Source organism: Trachypithecus francoisi, unplaced genomic scaffold (assembly GCF_009764315.1).
Source record: "Trachypithecus francoisi isolate TF-2019V2 unplaced genomic scaffold, Tfra_2.0 Lachesis_group9, whole genome shotgun sequence".
In the NCBI taxonomy this organism is placed as follows: Eukaryota; Metazoa; Chordata; class Mammalia; order Primates; family Cercopithecidae; genus Trachypithecus; species Trachypithecus francoisi.
This window is the reverse complement of record NW_022681474.1, coordinates 57,699,271-57,717,302: the sequence shown is the minus strand read 5'-3', so window position 1 is coordinate 57,717,302 and position 18,032 is coordinate 57,699,271. Positions and strand designations below refer to the sequence as shown.

General features: G+C 42.6%; 1 protein-coding gene and 1 pseudogene across 5 annotated transcripts; one reads left to right on the top strand and one right to left on the bottom strand.

Annotated features, from left to right (window-relative positions):
- Positions 1–2,879: 2,879 nt before the first annotated feature.
- Positions 2,880–5,539, bottom strand: LOC117082346 (annotated as a pseudogene). Its single transcript, XR_004436561.1, has 2 exons — positions 4,353–5,539; positions 2,880–3,831 (listed from the first exon to the last, which is right to left on the bottom strand). The product of XR_004436561.1 is annotated as an adenylyl cyclase-associated protein 1-like (transcript).
- A 116-nt stretch (positions 5,540–5,655) lies between these two features.
- ZNF485 (zinc finger protein 485) lies at positions 5,656–17,517 on the top strand. Of its 4 annotated transcripts, none has more exons than XM_033208992.1 (5): positions 5,656–5,790; positions 6,246–6,323; positions 7,867–7,993; positions 8,509–8,604; positions 15,908–17,517. In XM_033208992.1, the coding sequence occupies exons 2-5, from the start codon at positions 6,300–6,302 to the stop codon at positions 16,984–16,986; spliced, it is 1,326 nt and encodes a 441-aa protein (XP_033064883.1). In that variant the 5' UTR covers positions 5,656–5,790; positions 6,246–6,299; the 3' UTR covers positions 16,987–17,517. The 4 variants fall into 4 exon arrangements, with proteins under 4 accessions (XP_033064883.1, XP_033064882.1, XP_033064884.1 ...); XM_033208991.1 differs by having other exon boundaries at positions 5,662–5,761; XM_033208993.1 differs by having other exon boundaries at positions 5,682–5,714.
- The last annotated feature ends 515 nt before the right edge of the window (positions 17,518–18,032 follow it).

Genomic DNA, 18,032 nt, shown 5'->3' with positions numbered 1-18,032 from the left:
CTTCATCCTGGCCCAGCCTCTTGCCAGCCTTGGTGCTGCCCACTGGCTGGAGCACCACATCTCCACTTGGCCTTGAGTTCATCTGAAAAATGGGGACAGATTACACCACTCCCTTCACATTGCCAAGTGGCTAAAGAAGTGAGGAATTTAAGCATTTAGCACAGAGCCCGTCTCTCTGTTTTAGCTGGTAGTGATTGAAACAGTGAACTCCCCATTGCCGAGACCAGCTTGGTCGGGGAGACCCTAACCCAGCGGCGCTAGAGGAATTAAAGACACACACACAGAAATACAGACGTGTGAAGTGGGAAATCAGGGGTCTCACAGCCTTCAGAGCTGAGATCCCCAAACAGAGATTTGCCCATGTATTTATTAACAGCAAACCAGTCATTAGTATTGTTTCTATAGATGTTAAATTAACTAAAAGTATCCCTTATGGGAAACGAAGGGATGGGCCGAATTAAAGGAGTAGGTTAGGCTAGTTAACTGCAGCAGGAACACACTCTTAAAGACACAGATGGTTCATGCTTTTGTTTGTGGCTTAAGAATGCCTTTAAGCTGTCTTCCGCCCTGGGTGGGCCAGGTGTTCCTTGCCCTCATTCCCGTAAACTCACAACCTTCCAGCGTGGGCGTTAGGGCCACTATGAACATGTTACAGCACTGCAGAGATTTTGTTTATGGCCAGTTTTGGGGCCAGTTTATGGCCAGATTTTGGGGGGCTTGCTCCCAACACCCCATTTTGAGTGCTTAATCTGTATTATCAGTAAATAACGTTCTTTTCAAATGACTGATGTAACTCCTGCAAGCTCTGCCTACATCTGCCCACTGGCAATTGACACTTCGTCCAAGCCCCACACAGGAGTACTTACAGTGGAGTGTACTAAGAAAGGGTATCTCTTAGTCTTGGGCCACAGAAGGGAAATCAATATTTTAGTTCCGACAGGAAGGATGGAGAGGAGTTGGCCAGGACAAGAGTTGGGGCCCAAGTTAGGCAAGCGGAAGGAAGAGCCCAGGGCAGCTCCTGCATGGGTCCAGTTCTCTAGGTGGTATGAAGCTTGGTAAGCAAGGGGCTAAGGAAGCCACTGGGGCAGAGCCACATGAGCAGGATTGGCAGAGGGAAAGGTGAGGATGACAAAGCAGGCAGGAAAGGGTGGTGGGCGCCGTGGGTTAGGCAAGGAGTTCAGACAGTCGAGGAATGATGGAAAGCCAATGGGGGCAGCTTTGCTTTGGGATCCAACAATGACTGTTGGTACCCAGCTCTGCCATTTACTAGGTGAAGGACCAAAGACAAGTTACGTTCTCTGAGCCAATTTCCTCATCTGTAAAATGAGAATAATAATTGTACCTTCTTTGGTGGTGAGAACTCAGTGCAATGATGTATTTGTAAAGGGCTCTGCATGTCCTCTGGACTCAGCAAATGTTAGCCATATAGAAATAAATGCAGACTCTGGATCCAGCCCCCAAAGTAAGGGAAGACTGGTCCTCAGGTGCCCTTGCTGGGAAAAGCGGTATGGAAAAAGTGGGATTCTTTTATTTTTTGTAGAGTCTCGCTCTGTCATCTAGGATGTAGTGAGTGGCACGATCTCAGCTCACTGCAACCCCCACCTCCCGGGTTCAAGCAATTCTCCTGCCTCAGCCTCCCGAGTAGCTGGAACTATAGGTGCACACCACCACGCCCAGCTAATTTCTTTTGTATTTTAGTAGAGATGGAGTTTCACTGTGTTGCCCAGGCTGGTCTTGAACTACTGAACTCAGGCAATCCGCCCCGCCTCAGCCTCCCAAAGTGCTAGGATTACAGGCATGAGCCACTGTGCCTGGTCATGATTCTTGATAAAGTGGCTTTGTAGGATTCTTGCCTAAAACTCGGCTCACCAGGCCAAGACAAGGCATAGTTGAAAGGAGGATGCAAAGGAGCCTGACTCCACTAGTCTAGGAGAGACGCTTGTCAGCTGTTCTATCCTTAGCATCCAGAGGTGAGTAGCACATAGTGGGGCTTCAGTCAGTCATTGGTAAATTGGTAAATGAATGAACCATTCTGAGAAATTTTCTTAAAAAAAAAAAAGGCCCTAATTGAATGAGAGAGATACATTTTCCTCCCTTAGCTTTCTAATTCCTGGAGTTAATAAATAGAAACATATATTTTCCCTAGAAAATAATACATTTGTTAAAACAGATTCAACCTACTTTCATTTTCTATGTCAGCAAATGGTGAGGAAATAATGTTTTTAGTGTTCTAGATGATGTACTTTTCTAACATGCTTTTTATTTGTATGAAATAAAAACAGGATTATTTGGAAACAAATAGCTATCCAAAGTCACATAAAATACGTCTCTCATATTTTGCTTACCAGTTTCTGGTGGCAGGTGTCAATCTAAGCAGTACATTAGAATCACTTGGGGGCTTTTAAAAATCCCAATGCCAGGACCACACTCAGGGCAATTAATTCAGAATCTCTGAAGCTGGGACCCAAGCACTTTCACTTTTCTTTTTCTTTCTTTGGTATTAACTTTATTCTATTTTCTGTATAACTTTAAGTACATAAAATTTTATTTCCACAGGCCTCAGGAAATGGGTAGAAATCACAGGACATTCTCTTTTCCCACCAAAAAAGTTGCATATTTTGGTAAGTGTTTGTCCTAGAAGGAAAAAACTGAAATTTACATTAGCAGTGCTGTACAAGATTCTTACACAAATCAAGACCTAAAAGCAGCTTGCAGTGGAGGTTTTGGTCCCCTGTTCAGGTGCTTGGACAGAAGCCATAAGCTGGTGAGCATGACAAGGAAAAGGAGGCAGTGAAGACAGGTGACAGGCACCTAGCAGGGAAGGAGGATTCAGGTGTGCCAGACTCCTTGGAATGGCGTGTTGTTTTTCCTTTTTTTTTTCATCTCTGTAGGAAGGTGCTGGGTAGGGATCTCAGAGAAAGAAAGGGTCCAATACTTCTTTAACTGCCCTGGATGAAGGGCACTGCTGTAGCAGCTGGTACCGGAGACTCTCCTATCTCATGGTTGAGGCAGACCTAGGATAGAATAGTGAATAAAAGGAATGCTTATAGGAAACCATTTTGCGTGGAATGCTAGATGGCCAAGCCTCAGCCTTCAGTCCAGTGCAACCCTTGCCTCGCTTGTCAATAGTGAAAAATTAGTTTGGTTAGAAGAACCAGCTGGAAACCCACCAGCTTCTGCTACCTTCATGCTCATCGTTAGAAAAAGATTAACCAGTGTGAACATTCTGATCTGTTAATTCCTTGGACTGTTTTCCTCCCAACGACTGTTTGTTGGTAGAATAACCTCCAAAACTCAAAGCTAAAATGCATCATTTTAGCCTGGTCGGCAGTTCCTTAAGAATGGACTGGTGGCGTGGTTGAGCTGATATGGAAAAGCTACACCTTCCTGCAGAAGATCACCTGACCTGCTATCCCACCGCAAATCTCAGCCTGAGGTATAATTCAGTGAAGGCAGATAGCTGTGCTTCTCAGAGCAGAGAAGCAGTTTTAAGAGCAGAAAGGTAGAGGAAATCTAGAAAAGAACTGTCTTGATACAAATTTATCCCATGGTATGAAGGGAGGGCAAAGAACCCAGTGGCACTTTGCTTATCCAGCAATTTCTGTCACTGTGGTGACCGACTTCTGCCCATTCCAAAGGGTCTTGAACTGCTCAGGAACGGGGAATTCATTAAAGTCACTGCCTATTGTAGGAATGAGGACGTTCATCTCAGAAGATTTGGCACTGACTATTTCACAATCCAGAGAATTCTTGCTCAGGTAAGCATGGCAGCCATCTGTTTTGTTGATTGAAATGGTTGGCACTTTACTCATTACCTAAACTTTGACATCCCTACTTGTTGGGAGCAAGCCCCCCCAAATCTGGCCATAAACTGGCCCCCAAACTGGCCATAAACAAAATCTCTGCAGCACTGTGATATGTCCATAATGGCCCTAATGCCCATGCTGGAAGGTTGTGGGTTTACAGGAATGAGGGCAGGGAACACCTGGCCTGCCCGGGGGTGGAAAACAGCTTAAAGGCATTCTTAAGCCACAAACAAAAGCATGAGTGATCTGTGTCTTTAAGAGTGTGTTCCTGCTGCAGTTAACTAGCCTAACCTATTCCTTTAATTCAGCCCATCCCTTCATTTCCCATAAGGGATACTTTTAGTTAATTTAACATCTATAGAAACAATACTAATGACTGGTTTGCTCTTAATAAATATGTGGGCAAATCTCTGTTCGGGGCTTTCAGTTCTGAAGGCTGTGAGACCCCTGATTTCCCACTTCACACCTTTATATTTTGGTGTGTGTGTCTTTAATTCCTCTAGCGCCGCTGGGTTAGGGTCTCCCTGACCAAGCTGGTCTCGGCACCTACTGTTGATTATCTCCACAATGCCCACTATATCATCGAATACCAGACCAAATTTCTTACAGTTATCTACTGTAATGGAGTTAATTTTGCCCTTGATTTGCAACGTTGTGTTGACACACTTGTATATGTAAGCTGCGTGTTTCAGCTCTGTGTCATCAATCACCAGGTTGGAAACATTTTCCTGATTTTTCACTCACCGCTTCTTGCCCTCCAGTTCAAGTACAGCTGGCTCTTTCTTTGTGGCTGGTTTGGGGTTTAGGTGCAGAGAATGGCTTGGGGACACTGCATACTGGACCACTCTGACCCTTCAGGGTAGGGTTCTTCATGTCATCAGATACATGTTTCAGGGCATGTGTGATGCTCTTCCCCTGATTAATCTGCACAAACAGTGCTGAGAGGGAAGTGGACTCATCTGAGCCTGAACTGATAGAGACTAGCGGAGGAGGGGGGCCTGATGGTGGGGGAGGAGTAGCTGATCCAGCAGAGGGTCCAGATGGCAGTCCACTCAGTTCTTTTGCCACAGGCCCCATTTTGCTCCAGGCTAGTCCAGTGGTATGGAACTCCTTAATGTAAGCCTGCAGCTCTGTCCATATACTTAAATAAGCTTTGACCCAGTCTACATGCTGCTTATCCACATCTTTGTACTCTTTAAGGACTCGGTTTGTATAAAACACGGCAGCATGATTCATTTCTTTCACATAAGGGCCAGGATTGGGAGCCATAGCCACCCAACCCAGGGCTTGGATACTTTCGCTGACAGCTGACAGGTGATTAAACAACTTGCCGCCTCGGTTCTTCTCCCGAAAAGTTATCACTTCTTTGATCTGTTCTGAGATGGGTGCCAACAAATCAGAAAGCTGCCGGCTGTTGACACTGAGAAGCTGTAACCAAGAGAGTTCACTTCAACTTCAAACCTGTGTGGACCATCTCCGCATCTTTCTGCACGTCTCGCCCAATCTCTTTACTGATCTTCAAGTACTCTGCCCCAGAACAGGCAAGCGAGTCAAATGCCTGCGCATATGGAGCTGTTCCTGCTTTTGAAGGACTGTCTCCATACCCACGGTGCATGTCAGAGGTATGGGATACTGTCTCCAGGCAGCCCACTGCCCTGTCCAATTTTTCTACCAGATTTTGCATGTCAGTCATAATGTACCACCTCCCAACTGCGATCAGCCGCTCTCCACTTCCCGCACCTTCACTTTTCAAAGATTCCCAGGTGATGCCAACCTGCTCTGCGGATGGAGCCCCTAAGACTCCCGAGCGACCCAGACTACGTTTCCCAGAGGCCTCCGCGGCCGCAGCCACTTCCGCTTCCGGTCCGGGCCGCCCCCGCGTGGGGCGAGAGCTGCACCGGCGGCTAGGTAGTCGCTACTGTCTGGACAGCGTGGCGTGGTAGCTGTCTCTCTGGGTGTGCAGCTCCGCAGCCCTGCCGGCTAGGTTTGGTTTGTCAGCGGCCGCCACCAGGCTGGGTCCCTGAAGCCTCGGGCCCCGGCGGGTGCTCCCCGCCTTTCCCAGGGGCGGGTCGAGGGGCGAGTCGGGGTGGGAGGGGACGGCGGCGGTGGGCAGGGCCTACCCGCAGTGGCTGAGCCATGTGGAGCAACCGCCCGAGACTGGTGCATCACAGAGCGCTCCAGGCTTGCGCCCTGGCAGACAGATTGGGCCACTGACAAGGCCGTTCCCCCGTGCTGCCAAAAGTGCTTGGCGTGGAGCTGGCTGCAGTCCAGGACGGATCCCAGCAGCCGTTCCCTTTCCTTTCTTCCCGAGCGTACCCACCTGGACCTGTCTGCCCACCTGTGGAGGGAACGGGCGGGCGGGGGCCTGGTGCAGAGGGCAGATTCTAGCTAGGCTAGGGCACGGAGGGACTTCCTCATATTTCCTCTCTTCTTTCCCAGATTGACTTACGCAGGATTCTCTGCCCTTGCCTGGGAGAACAGTTCAGGAGACAGATGGCTCCAAGAGCCCAGATCCAGGCAAGTTTGATTTTTCCATTTCTTGAGAAGCCACGTGTTTCAGCTAGGTGGGGCTTATGCCTCTTGCCCAGACGATGCCCTGCCCTGTGTGTGGACCAAGCTACCCGAACCAATCCTGGATGGGTCCCACTATTTCCGTCCTCTCTACCCATTAGGTAGTCATTCACCAAGTAGATTATTGCTACCCATGTTTTCTAGAGTGCTAGAAACAGAAAAGGACTTTGCAAACTGGCAGATGATAAAAAAATACACATTAGCATATAAAGACGTAGGCCATAAAGACATAGGGTGATAGCAGTACTCTCTTGACCTTTAGTGTGTGGTGGGGTGGGAGGGGTGGAGTAGTGGGCGCCTTAGTTCTTCCTGAAGAATATAAATGAGATGCATAATCGCAGAGGATACTAGGGGAAAGCGCTGCCTGAATGAGGTCATTATGGCGGAACCATGAACAAACTGGCTTGAGAAAATTGGAAACATTCATGGTCTAGAATCCCAGACTGGAGTTTGCCTTTATCCTGGAGAAAACTAGGTTTTGAAGGATTTTGAGAAACTGATTAAATAGTTGGTATTTTGAAAGGAAGTGATAAACATTTGAGTATCTATTATACAAGTAAATAAAATTTTAAAAATTAAAGATTGGCTACATTTCTACTGTTCTAACAAGTCAAGTAATTTCATTTGAAACACCTTTTGCATATTTTTAAGGCCTACTTTTTTTTTCTTTTAATATTTCATAACCATTCCAATTTGTTGTAGTTTCATTCCTACTTTTTATAGCTTCCTTTTATACTGTATCTTCCACCAGCCCTGGGACCTTGAGCAAGTTCTTCCAACTCTCTGAACCTTTGTGTCTTTAGCTACAAAATAGATTTTACTTTATATAGTTATGGCAGAAAGTTAGAGAGATGATATATATCTCAGGGTTTAGCACCGTGGCTGGTACCTAGTAAGTTGTTACTGTTATGAAAAGCAATTTTTTTTTTCTTTTTTAAAAATATTCTGCCCCAGAGTTAGATCATACTCCCTGTAAATTTTTGGATAAAGCTAATCACTTTCCATGTCTTTTCAAAGTTTCTATTCATTTGTTGATGGAACAAAGCCTGAACACTTCTGTGTCAGGCAGTGTTTTTGACTGGGAGGCAGCAGTGACCCACACTGTCCCCCTGGAGCTCACATTAGAGAGGATGCTTACAGTCAGTGCAAACCTCTCCTGCCAGGTGGTGAGAAATCCTGTGAAGAAAAATGAAGTGGGTTTCGAGACAGAGTGGCAGAGGATGGGGTGGAGAGAGAGACCTTTTTGACCAGGTGACATGAAGGGTGGGGTGAGCAGAGGCCAGGCATGGAGGAGGAAGCAGGACAGGCATGCAGGAAGAACACGCTTGAGGGAGGAGTCACACCTCCCCCTAGCCCTCAGCTTTTACTGGTTCGTTTCCATGAGCACCGTTGGAACTGTCAGAAGCTGGCTTTGACCACCCTGCTTCCTTCTCTTGGGATGCTTCCCTCAGGGGTTCCTGGATGACCAGAATTGGGTTTGGTTTTGCAGGGACCGCTGACATTTGGGGATGTGGCCGTGGCCTTTACCCGGATTGAATGGAGACACCTGGATGCTGCTCAGCGGGCCCTGTACAGGGATGTGATGCTGGAGAACTATGGGAATCTGGTGTCTGTGGGTGAGGATGACTTTCTCCTTGACTCAAGATTGGTCTGCTGGGCAACTTTGTGTTTTCACAGGGTGAATGGTTTGGGGTATTGAAAAAAATCTTAAATGATGTGCTTTTTGTTTTGTTTTTCTTAAGTGTGGGCTTAGAGGCTGGAGTTTATGCCCCTTCCACCCCTCAAAAAAGGTCAGAGCCATACAGAGTTAAGATGGGTAGCTTTGTGGTACCAACTAGCCCAGTTCTGGAACGTTTCTGTGTCATGATTCATCTGCCTCCCAAAATAGGAGTTTCTTGTCCTCCAGGAGGACCTGATTTTCTAATTGACTTTGCCCCCTTCATTTGCTTTACTCCATGAGTTGGACATCCTGGGTGCCACCCTCGAGGCCTCTCTGACCTGTCCGTGCTCCTTGCAGATGCTCAAGTTGACACTGAGGTCTGGAGTGACTGCTTGTGCTTGTAACTACCATCACATTCCTTTTCATTCATTTTTTTTTTCTTCTTCTAAGATCCTTTTTCTTTATGAACAGGGCTTCTCTCTTCCAAACCAAAACTAATCACTCAGTTGGAGGAAGGGGCAGAGCCCTGGATGGAGGTGCGAGAGGCTCCATCAGGCACACGTGCAGGTGAGTGGGTGGGAAACATCCCAGCAGCAGTGGAGCACACGGAACAGTACGGGGGCTCCTGAGTGGAAAGCTCCTCTCTGAGTGCCCTGTGGGTGCAGAAGGGCACTAGTTTCCTCTTTTGATATCATCCTCCTGTCAAGTGGCTGGCTGCTCTTCTCCCCAGTCTTTCTGTACTTGGCAGGGCTGCTCCCTTCCTGAGGGCCTCAGGCCCATCTGTGCCATCTCCCAGCCCTCTGAAATCCTCAAGCTCTTTATGTGATTTTTCTCTCTCTCTTTCCAGGCATTCACCAGGCTGTCTTTTGTTTCTTTCTACTTCTGGTCCTTTTTCTTTTTTTTTATATTTTTTGAGACAGAGTCTTGCCCTGTTGCCCAGGCTGGAATGTAATCATAGCTTACTACAAACTCAAACTCTGGACTCAAGCCATCTTCCTGCCTCAGACTCCTGAGTAGGAGTAGCTGGGACTACAGGTGTGCACCACCATGCTTGCCTAATTTTAAAATTTTTATTTTATGTAGAGATGGAGTCTCGCTATATTAGTCACGGCTGGTCTCGAACTCCTGGCCTCAAGTGATCCTTCCATCTTGGCCTCTCAAAGTGCTGGGATTACAGGTGTGAGCCACCACGCCTGGCCCCTGTTCATTTTCCATTCCTTACCCACTCTCTCATGGAAGCTTGCTAACTCACTATATACCACTTCCCGGTGGTAGTCGCAGATTCCAAATGTAAGCATGGTTTTCTAGCTCTCAGGTAATTGCGATTTTTGGCGAACACATTGTTGGGGAAGCATTTTCTTTCCTTTTCTTACGGATCTTCTTTTATTTCTCTTTTCTACTGTCCTTTGCTCTTGGCTCCCATTTTTTTCTGTGTATGCTTTGTATATGTTTCTCTATGTCACTTTCTCTGTGCCATAGTTCATTTCTAAATTTCTAAGCCTGAATATTTCTCTCACCTAAAATATTTATCCTGCCAGTATTTCTTCTTCTAAAACTCGAATTGTCATTTTGCCTCTGTCATCTTCAGGAGAATGTTTATAACTGTATTTCATGTAAAATACCAGTAATACATAGTCTTGCTTAACCTAGGTCTTTGCTGGTTGTGGGTGGGATGCTTTTGAAGTAATTCCTTCTATTCTTACTATGTTTAACATTTCCCTACAAATTCTTGTGTAGATTCTTTATATAGTAACAAAAGTCACTCAGTCTTCTTTATTCTCTGTTCTTTCTGTTTTAATTTTGGTTGTTATTTGAAATAGAATGTTTAAAACTTAAAGGTAATGAAAACAAGCAATGTTTCCCCTAATATTTCTTTCATCTGCTTAGAGGACTAGTAAATCTTTCTACAAAGACTTCACAACCATTCAGTATTTTATTTATTTATTTATTTATTGTGTGTATATATTTTCCTTTCTGTTAGTTGTTAGACATGCTTATGGTACCACATTCAGATGGTTCAAATGGTATGCAGTCTCCTTCACATACCTTTCTCATCACTCAGTTCCCCTCCCCAGAGGCGGGATCCCTGTATCAGTTTCTTGTGGAGATTTGCATATGTGAGGTGTACTTTGTGAGAGTATCCATGAATTCTTTTTTTTTTTTTTTTTTTTTTTTTTTGAGGAGGAGGAGTCTCGCTCTGTCGCCCAGGCTGGAGTGCAGTGGCGCGATCTCGGCTCACTGCAAGCTTCGCCTCCCGGGTTCCCGCCATTCTCCCGCCTCAGCCTCCCGAGTAGCTGGGACTACAGGCGCCCGCCACCTCGCCCGGCTAGTTTTTTTGTATTTTTAGTAGAGACGGGGTTTCACCGTGTTAGCCAGGATGCTCTCGATCTCCTGACCTCGTGATCCACCCGCCTCGGCCTCCCAAAGTGCTGGGATTACAGGCTTGAGCCACCGCGCCCGGCCTCCATGAATTCTTTAAGCACATGGTAGCACACTCTTTTGCCTGTTAGTTTGGCATTTATGTCATAGAAGTCATTTGACATAACTATATTGTTTAGAGCTTCTCTCTGTCTCTCCTCTCTCTCTCTTTCTTTCTTTTGGAAACAGAGTCTCACTCTGTTTCCTGGACTGAAGTACAGTGGCTTGATCATGGCTCACTGCAGCCTTGACTTCCTGGGCTCAAGCGATCCTCCTGCCTCAGCCTCCTGAGTAGCTGGGACCACAGGAGCATGCCACCACACCTGGCTAATTTTTTTAATTTTTAATTTTATTTATGTATTTATTCTTAAAATTTTTTTTGTAGACATGAGATCTCGCTATTTTGTCCAGGCTGGTCTGGAACTCGTGGCCTCAGGCTGTTCTCTTCCCTCAGTTTCCCAAAGTATTGGGATTACAGGTGTGCGCCGCCATGCCAGCTTATCTTTCTTTTTAATGCCTGCATAGTCTTCCACTTTATGGATGTCCTATAATTTATGTAATCAGTTCTCTTTAGTGGACATAATGATCTGACCAGTGTTGCAGTGATTATCCTCATACACATCAATTCTCTTGTGTACAAGTAAATCTGTAGAATGAATTCCTATAAGAGTTGTTAAAGGTTAAAATTTTAAAATCCACCAAATTTGGTGGGTATTTCCACTATTCATAGAGATAGTACATGTTTATACTCCTAATGACAACATATGAGTGCCACTTTTATCATCGCTTGTCAACAGTGTCTTATATGCTTTGATCCTTGCCAGTCTGAGAGGTGAAAGTATTTTATTGTAATTTTAATTTGCCTTTTTCTTATCAGGAGCGTGATTTAGCGTGTTTCAACATTTTCAGCAACCCTTGTATTTATTTTTCCTGAGAACTGCCTGTTCCAGTCCTTTGCCCATTTTACTGTTAGATTGTTGGACAATAAAAATTATCAATGTGAAGGCTTCTTTATACATTCAGGAAATTAATTGTATATTATATATATCACAGATTTTTTAAAAAAAAGTTTGTTTTATATCAACTTTATATTAACAAAGGTAATGATGGATATGCTTATCTTTGCATCTTTGCATTGTGTCTGGGCTTCTCATTTAAGCTGGCTATTGAGTTGGGATACACATACATTGTTATTTAAAGGAAGTATTTCGTTCATATGTTTTGTTAAGAAATTTTAGTTTTTTAAATCAAGCATGATTGCTGAATTTTATTAAATGCTCTTTCAAGATATGTGGAAATATCTGTCTTTTCCATTTTGATCTGTTTCTGTGGTAGATTTTATTCTCAGTTATCTTGGTCATGACACATTATATCATTCTCTGAATGTGACAGTAGATGATTCCATTTGCTAATCTTTTATTTAAATTTTTGCACTGAGACTTAAATGTATTTACATTTTCTTTTTCATCTGCCCATTTTCATTGGGCTTTGACTTTAATTTTGTAATACTTTCATAAAACATTTTTTGGTCTTTCATATTTTTATCCTTTAGTCTAGTTTAACTCGCATGATAGCTGTTCCCTAGAGGTTTGGGTCCTTTGTCCCGATTTTGCTTATTTATTGTGATGGGAGCAGAGGGGAGGAATTGGGGGTATTTTTTTGACAGTGTTGTCAATAGTGACTTGTCCAAATAGATTTTCTCTCTCTAGGAAACAGTTTTAGTAATTTATAATTTCCTAAAAAGTATGGAGTAGTTCAAGGTTGTAAGTTATTTGTGTTGAACAAAGTAGCTTTTTATAACTCTTTTAGTAATACCCTCTGCATCTTTGGTTATTTTCCCTGATTTCTTACTTTGTCTTTTTCCCATTTCGTATGTTTTCCTATTTCCCCTTTATTAGCTCTGTTTTATTTTTTTGAAGAAGAGCATTTGGGTGTATGTATTAGTGTTACTGTTTTCTGTGTTTTGAATCTTAAGTTCCTTTTCCCTTTTGCTTTCCTTGGGTTTATTTACTTTTTCCTAAACATTTTAGTTATTCATTAATTGATTTTTCTTCTTTCTTATTGATGTAATGTAAATATTTAAAGCCTTAAACTTTGTCTATGTAATGTTTTAGTTATATTCAGTAGGTTACAGTATGTAGAGTTGTCATTATTTTTTAGTTATTTTGCAATTTGTGTTTTGATTTCTGTGATTGAAGTACTAAGATATTTATAGGCTAGACTCTCCTTTTCTTTCTTAAAGCCTTTAAAAAAATTAACGCATATTTAGAAAAGCTGATAAAATATGTGTACAGTCCAAATTAGTATTTTAAAACTCAATACCCATGTAACCAAAACTTAGGTTAAAAAATAGAACTTTGGCAATACCTGAGTAAATCACATCATAATTCCTCCCAATTATTACCCATTCTCCTCCCCTTGAACTAACACTATAGTTTATTTTTGCCTGTTTTTAACTTTATGTGAATGGAATCATATAGTACATATAATTTTTTGTCTGGCTTATGTATAACATTTTTTCAAATTCATTCATCATTTTTATTTATTTATTTGCTGTGGATCCGTGCTTCTGAAAACTCTAGCGTGCCTCAGAATGCATGCTGCAGTACAGTAGTGGGGCCCCTTGCAGAGTTCTTTATTCAGCAGGTTCTCAGGCATGCTGATGCTGGTGCTGCGGGGCTGGAGCCCATGCTTGGAAAATCACTGCTGTAGAATGTCTCATTGTGTGACTCTACCTCAGTTTCTGTCTTATATTCAGATGCATATATGCCATTTTCCAGCTTTTGGCTATTAGAAGTGCTGTAAATATTCTTATAAATTATTTTTTGGTTCTTATGTGGCTACATTTCTGTTGGGCATGTATTCAGCTTTAGTATATAATGTCAAATAATCTTCCAGACTTTTGTACCCAGTTATACTCCTTCATCAGTGTGTGAGAGCACTCCTTGTTCCATGTCCTGGCTAGCACTTCCTGTGGTCAGTCTTGTGAAGTTAGTCATTCTGGTGGATGTGCAGTGTGCCTCATTGTGGTTTTCATATCCATGTCTCTATATCTAATGAGGTTAAAGACATTTTAGGGCTGGGCACAGTGCTTCATGCCTGTAATCCCAGCACTTTGGGAGGCTGAGGTGGGCGGATCACTTGAGGTCAGGAGTTCGAGACCAACCTGGCCAACATGATGAAGCCCTGTCTCTACTAAAAATACAAAAAATTAGCTGGGTGTGGTGACACATGCCTGTAGTCCCAGCTACTTGGGGAGCTAAGACAGGAGAATGCTTGAACCTGGGAGGTGGAGGTTGTGGTGAGCCGAGATTGCGCCACTGCACTCCAGCCTGGGTGACAGAGTGAGACTCCATGTCAAAAAAAAAAAAAAAAAAAAAAAAAAAGACCTTTTAGAGTATTTATTGGTCCTTATAGAGCATCTCTGATTGGGTAGCTATTTCAAGAGCCTGTTACTGATTACATGTATTGTACCATCCCTCTCTGTATTGTTACTGACTGTTAATGGTCTTGATGAATAGCAGTTATTCCTTTTTCGGGGCTCAAACAATCCTGTCTCAGCTTCCTGAATAGCTAGGACTACAGACACATGCCACCATGCTCAGCTAATTAAAAACATGTTTTTTTTTGTCGAGATGGAGACTTGCTATGTTGCCCAGGTGGGTCTGGACTTCCTGGCCTCAAGCCATCCTCCTGCCTCAGCCTCCCAAAGTGCTGGGATTATAGCCATGAGCCACCATGCCCAGCCGAGTTCTTCCAGTTGATCAATCTCTTTCTTCTTTGTCAATGCTTTTTTGTGTCATGCTTTATTTAAAATGCTTATTTTAAATTATATATTATTAACAATTATTTATTAACATTTATTATTTTTGTGATTTTAATATTTTTTATTTTCCCAAGATCACGAAGATATTCTTCTGTGTTAATTTCTAGAAGCTTTATTATTTGTTTTTTTTTTTTTGTTTGCATTCACCATCCTCTTAGAATGGATTTTTGTGCATCATATGAGGTAGGGTTTATATTTATTTTCTTCTCCTGAAATGTGCTAATGCAAAGCCTCCTCTTCCTCACTGCTTTGCAAGACCACCTTTGTCATAGAACAAGTACCCATATGTGTCTTCACGTTGCCAGCTTGACAATGAGTATCTTGAAATATTCTCTAGTTTGATCATAATACATTAAACACATATCCCATCAAAGACCATTGGAAGAATCGGGGCTGTTTCTGACTGGGCTTCACCTTCAACTTGCATTTCCTTGAAAAGATAAGTCTTAGCTCTAATATCTGTTGTATGGAATTTCTCCCTAGACTACTAAGTATAAATACATATAAATATATGTATGTGTATATATCTTTAGGTAGAGATAGATACAACTTATGTTTGTAAGAAAAGTGCATTTAGTGAAACAATTGGTTGGTGATTGTTAATTTTACTACAAGTTTGTCTCTGTTAGTTTTTCAGAACGTTTTTGTCTGAATCATTTTGCTCTGTCTGTCTGGGGTCTTGTGTCTGTACTTTGTAAAAAGCTAGAGAAAATTCACATAGTATACCCATTGATTGTGTGTGGCTTTTTTTTTTTTTTTTTTTTTGAGACAAAGTCTTTCTCTGTCACCCAGGCTGGAGTGCAGTGGCACTATCTCAGCTCACTGCAACTTCTGCCTCCAGGTTCAAGCGATTCTCCTGCCTCAACCTCCCGAGTAGCTGGGATTAAAGGCATGTGCCATCAGGCTAATTTTTGCATTTTTAGTAGAGACAGGGTTTCACCACGCTGGCCAGGCTGGTCTTGAACTCCTGATCTCAAGTAATCCACCCGCCTCGGTCTCCCAAAGTGCTGGGATTACAGGCATGAGCCACCGTGCCTGGCATAGGTATGTTGTTTTTTAGATATGTTAAAAATTTAGTTTATAGTAAAATCTTACTGTCCTGAGAACTATTTTTGTTCCTTGAATATTTTTTCTATTTTCTTTTTTCCTCTGAGCAATTAAATATTGGTTCACTGTTAAATCCTCACAGAGAAATATTTTTCTCAAGTTCTTGGTGACATCATAATGTTCTAAAAAATACCACCTGCAGAAATCTGTCCTAGTAGTAATTACAGCTTTCTTTGTGACTCTGGTCTTTCTCCTCAATTTTGTATTTATTCTGACATTGTCTTTTTTCTTTTTTAGCTTTTTCCTGTGTTGTCTTCCTAACTTTGCAACTTCTTAGGTGCCCACTGCATTCTTTAAATGCAATGTTTATAGTACAGATTCTTTTCTTTTCTTTAAAATCATACTTCTCCTGCCCTTAGCCTGGCCATCTTTTCTCAGCAACAATCACAAGTGGGACACATTAATAATTTTTCATAACCTTTAGTTATGTAGCATAGAACATTATTCAAGTCCTTGCACAACTCTCACTTTCAGCATTTCGACATAAAGAACGTTTGAATTTTTTAAATTTTCTTTCAGTCCAGGATTACTGGTTTGAAACAAAGATGTCAGCCCTAAAGCAAAGCACTTCTGCAGGATCTGTTCTGGGAGAGCGAAGGAAAAGTGTCATGATGGAAAAAGGCCTGGACTGGGAGGGCAGAAGCTCCACAGAGAAGAATTATAAGTGCAAGGAATGTGGGAAAGTCTTCAAATACAATTCGTCCTTCATTAGCCACCAGAGAAATCATACCAGTGAGAAACCACATAAGTGTAAAGAATGTGGCATCGCCTTTATGAACAGTTCATCCCTTTTAAATCACCATAAGGTTCATGCAGGCAAACAGCCTTATAGATGTGTTGAATGTGGGAAGTTCCTGAAGAAGCACTCAACGTTTATCCACCATCAGAGAATTCATTCTAGGGAGAAACCCCACAAATGCATTGAATGTGGAAAAACTTTCAGAAAGAACTCAATCCTTTTAAGTCATCAGAGAATTCATACTGGCCAGAAACCCTACAAATGTAATGACTGTGAGAAAGCGTTCGCTCAGAATGCAGCCCTTACTCGTCATGAAAGAATACACAGTGGAGAGAAGCCTTTTAAATGTAATGAGTGTGGGAGAGCTTTCAGGGATAACTCAACTGTGTTGGAACATCAGAAAATCCATACTGGTGAGAAGCCATATCAGTGTAATGAATGTGGAAAAGCCTTTAGGAAGAGCTCAACTCTTATTAGTCACCAAAGAATGCATACTGGAGAGAAACCCTATCACTGCAGTAAATGTGGAAAATCTTTCAGGTATAGCTCATCCTTTGCTGGTCATCAGAAAACTCATAGTGGAAATAAACCCTATCAGTGTCGTGACTGTGGGAAGGCCTTTACAAAGAGCTCAACCCTTACTGGACATCAGAGAATTCATACTGGAGAAAAACCCTATCACTGTAAGAAATGTGGGAAAGCCTTTCGGCACAGCTCAGGCCTTGTTGAACATCAGAGACTCCATACTGGGGAAAAACCTTATAAATGTAACGAATGTGGGAAAGCTTTTCCCCAAAGTTCAGCCCTTAAACAACATAGGAAAATTCATAACAAAGAAAGAGCCATGAAATGTAGTTAGTGTGGCAAATTGTGCAGAGTAGTTTATTCCTTCTGACTGTCATAGAGGAGACATTAAATAAATTATGCGTTTAACAGAAATACTCTGTGTACTTCTGAGAGAATGTCTCGCTTGTGAGGATATTCATTGTGAGGTTTGTACTAGTGAAATATTTGAATAAGCTAAATGTATGTCAGTACGGAAGTAGTTATAGCATACTGCGTGCTAATTGAAAAGAATGAGGTGGAGCTGTAAATACTGTACAAATCCAGGCATGGTGGCATTTGCCTGTAGTTCCAGTTGCTTGGGAGGCTGAGACAGGAGGATTGCTTAAGCCCAGGAGTTTGAGTCTGTAATGCACTATGATTGTGTGTGTGAATAGCCACGGCATTCCAGCCTGGGCAACATAGCAAGACTCTATCTCTAAGTAAAAAAATATGACAGTAAAAATATACCCATGATACCTTGTTAAGTTAAAGAAGCAAGTTGCAGGAAATCTATATTATATACATTCAAGAAGACCTGGAAAAATAAAGACCAATCTTAACAGCAGTTATCTCTCTCTGTCTCTCTCTCTCTCTTTTTTTTTTAAGAGACTAGCTCTTACTCTGTCACCCAGGCTGGAGTGCCATGTGATCATAGCTCACTGTAGTTTTGAACTCGGGCTTGAACAACCTTCCCACTTCAGTCTCTGGAGTAGCTGGGGCTGCAGGCATGTGCCACCACACTCAGCTAACAGCAGTTATCTTTGAGGAGGATGTAGAATAGGTTGAGCATCCATAATCGGAAAATCTGAAATCTGAAGTACTCCAAAATCCAAAACTTTTCTGAGCACCAACAGGTGCAAAATTCCACAACAGACCTTATGTGATGGGTTGCAGTTAAAATGCATCCTCAAGATTTCTTATTTTGTGCGTGCAGATATTGCAAAGTCCAAAAAAGTCTGAAATTCTAAATACTTCTCGTCTCACGTATTTCAGATGAGGGGTACTCGACCTATATTAGTATGATGAAGTGAAATTTTGACTTTGGCTGTGTTCTTTGAAATGAAATATTTAATCAAGCAT

Coding starts and splice junctions, on each gene's coding strand:
- ZNF485 (XM_033208992.1), top strand. CDS start 6,300: ATGGCTCCAAGAGCCCAGATCCAG. Junction 7,994..8,508: donor TGGGAATCTGGTGTCTGTGG/GTGAGGATGACT, acceptor CTTTATGAACAG/GGCTTCTCTCTTCCAAACCA. Junction 8,605..15,907: donor TCCATCAGGCACACGTGCAG/GTGAGTGGGTGG, acceptor ATTTTCTTTCAG/TCCAGGATTACTGGTTTGAA.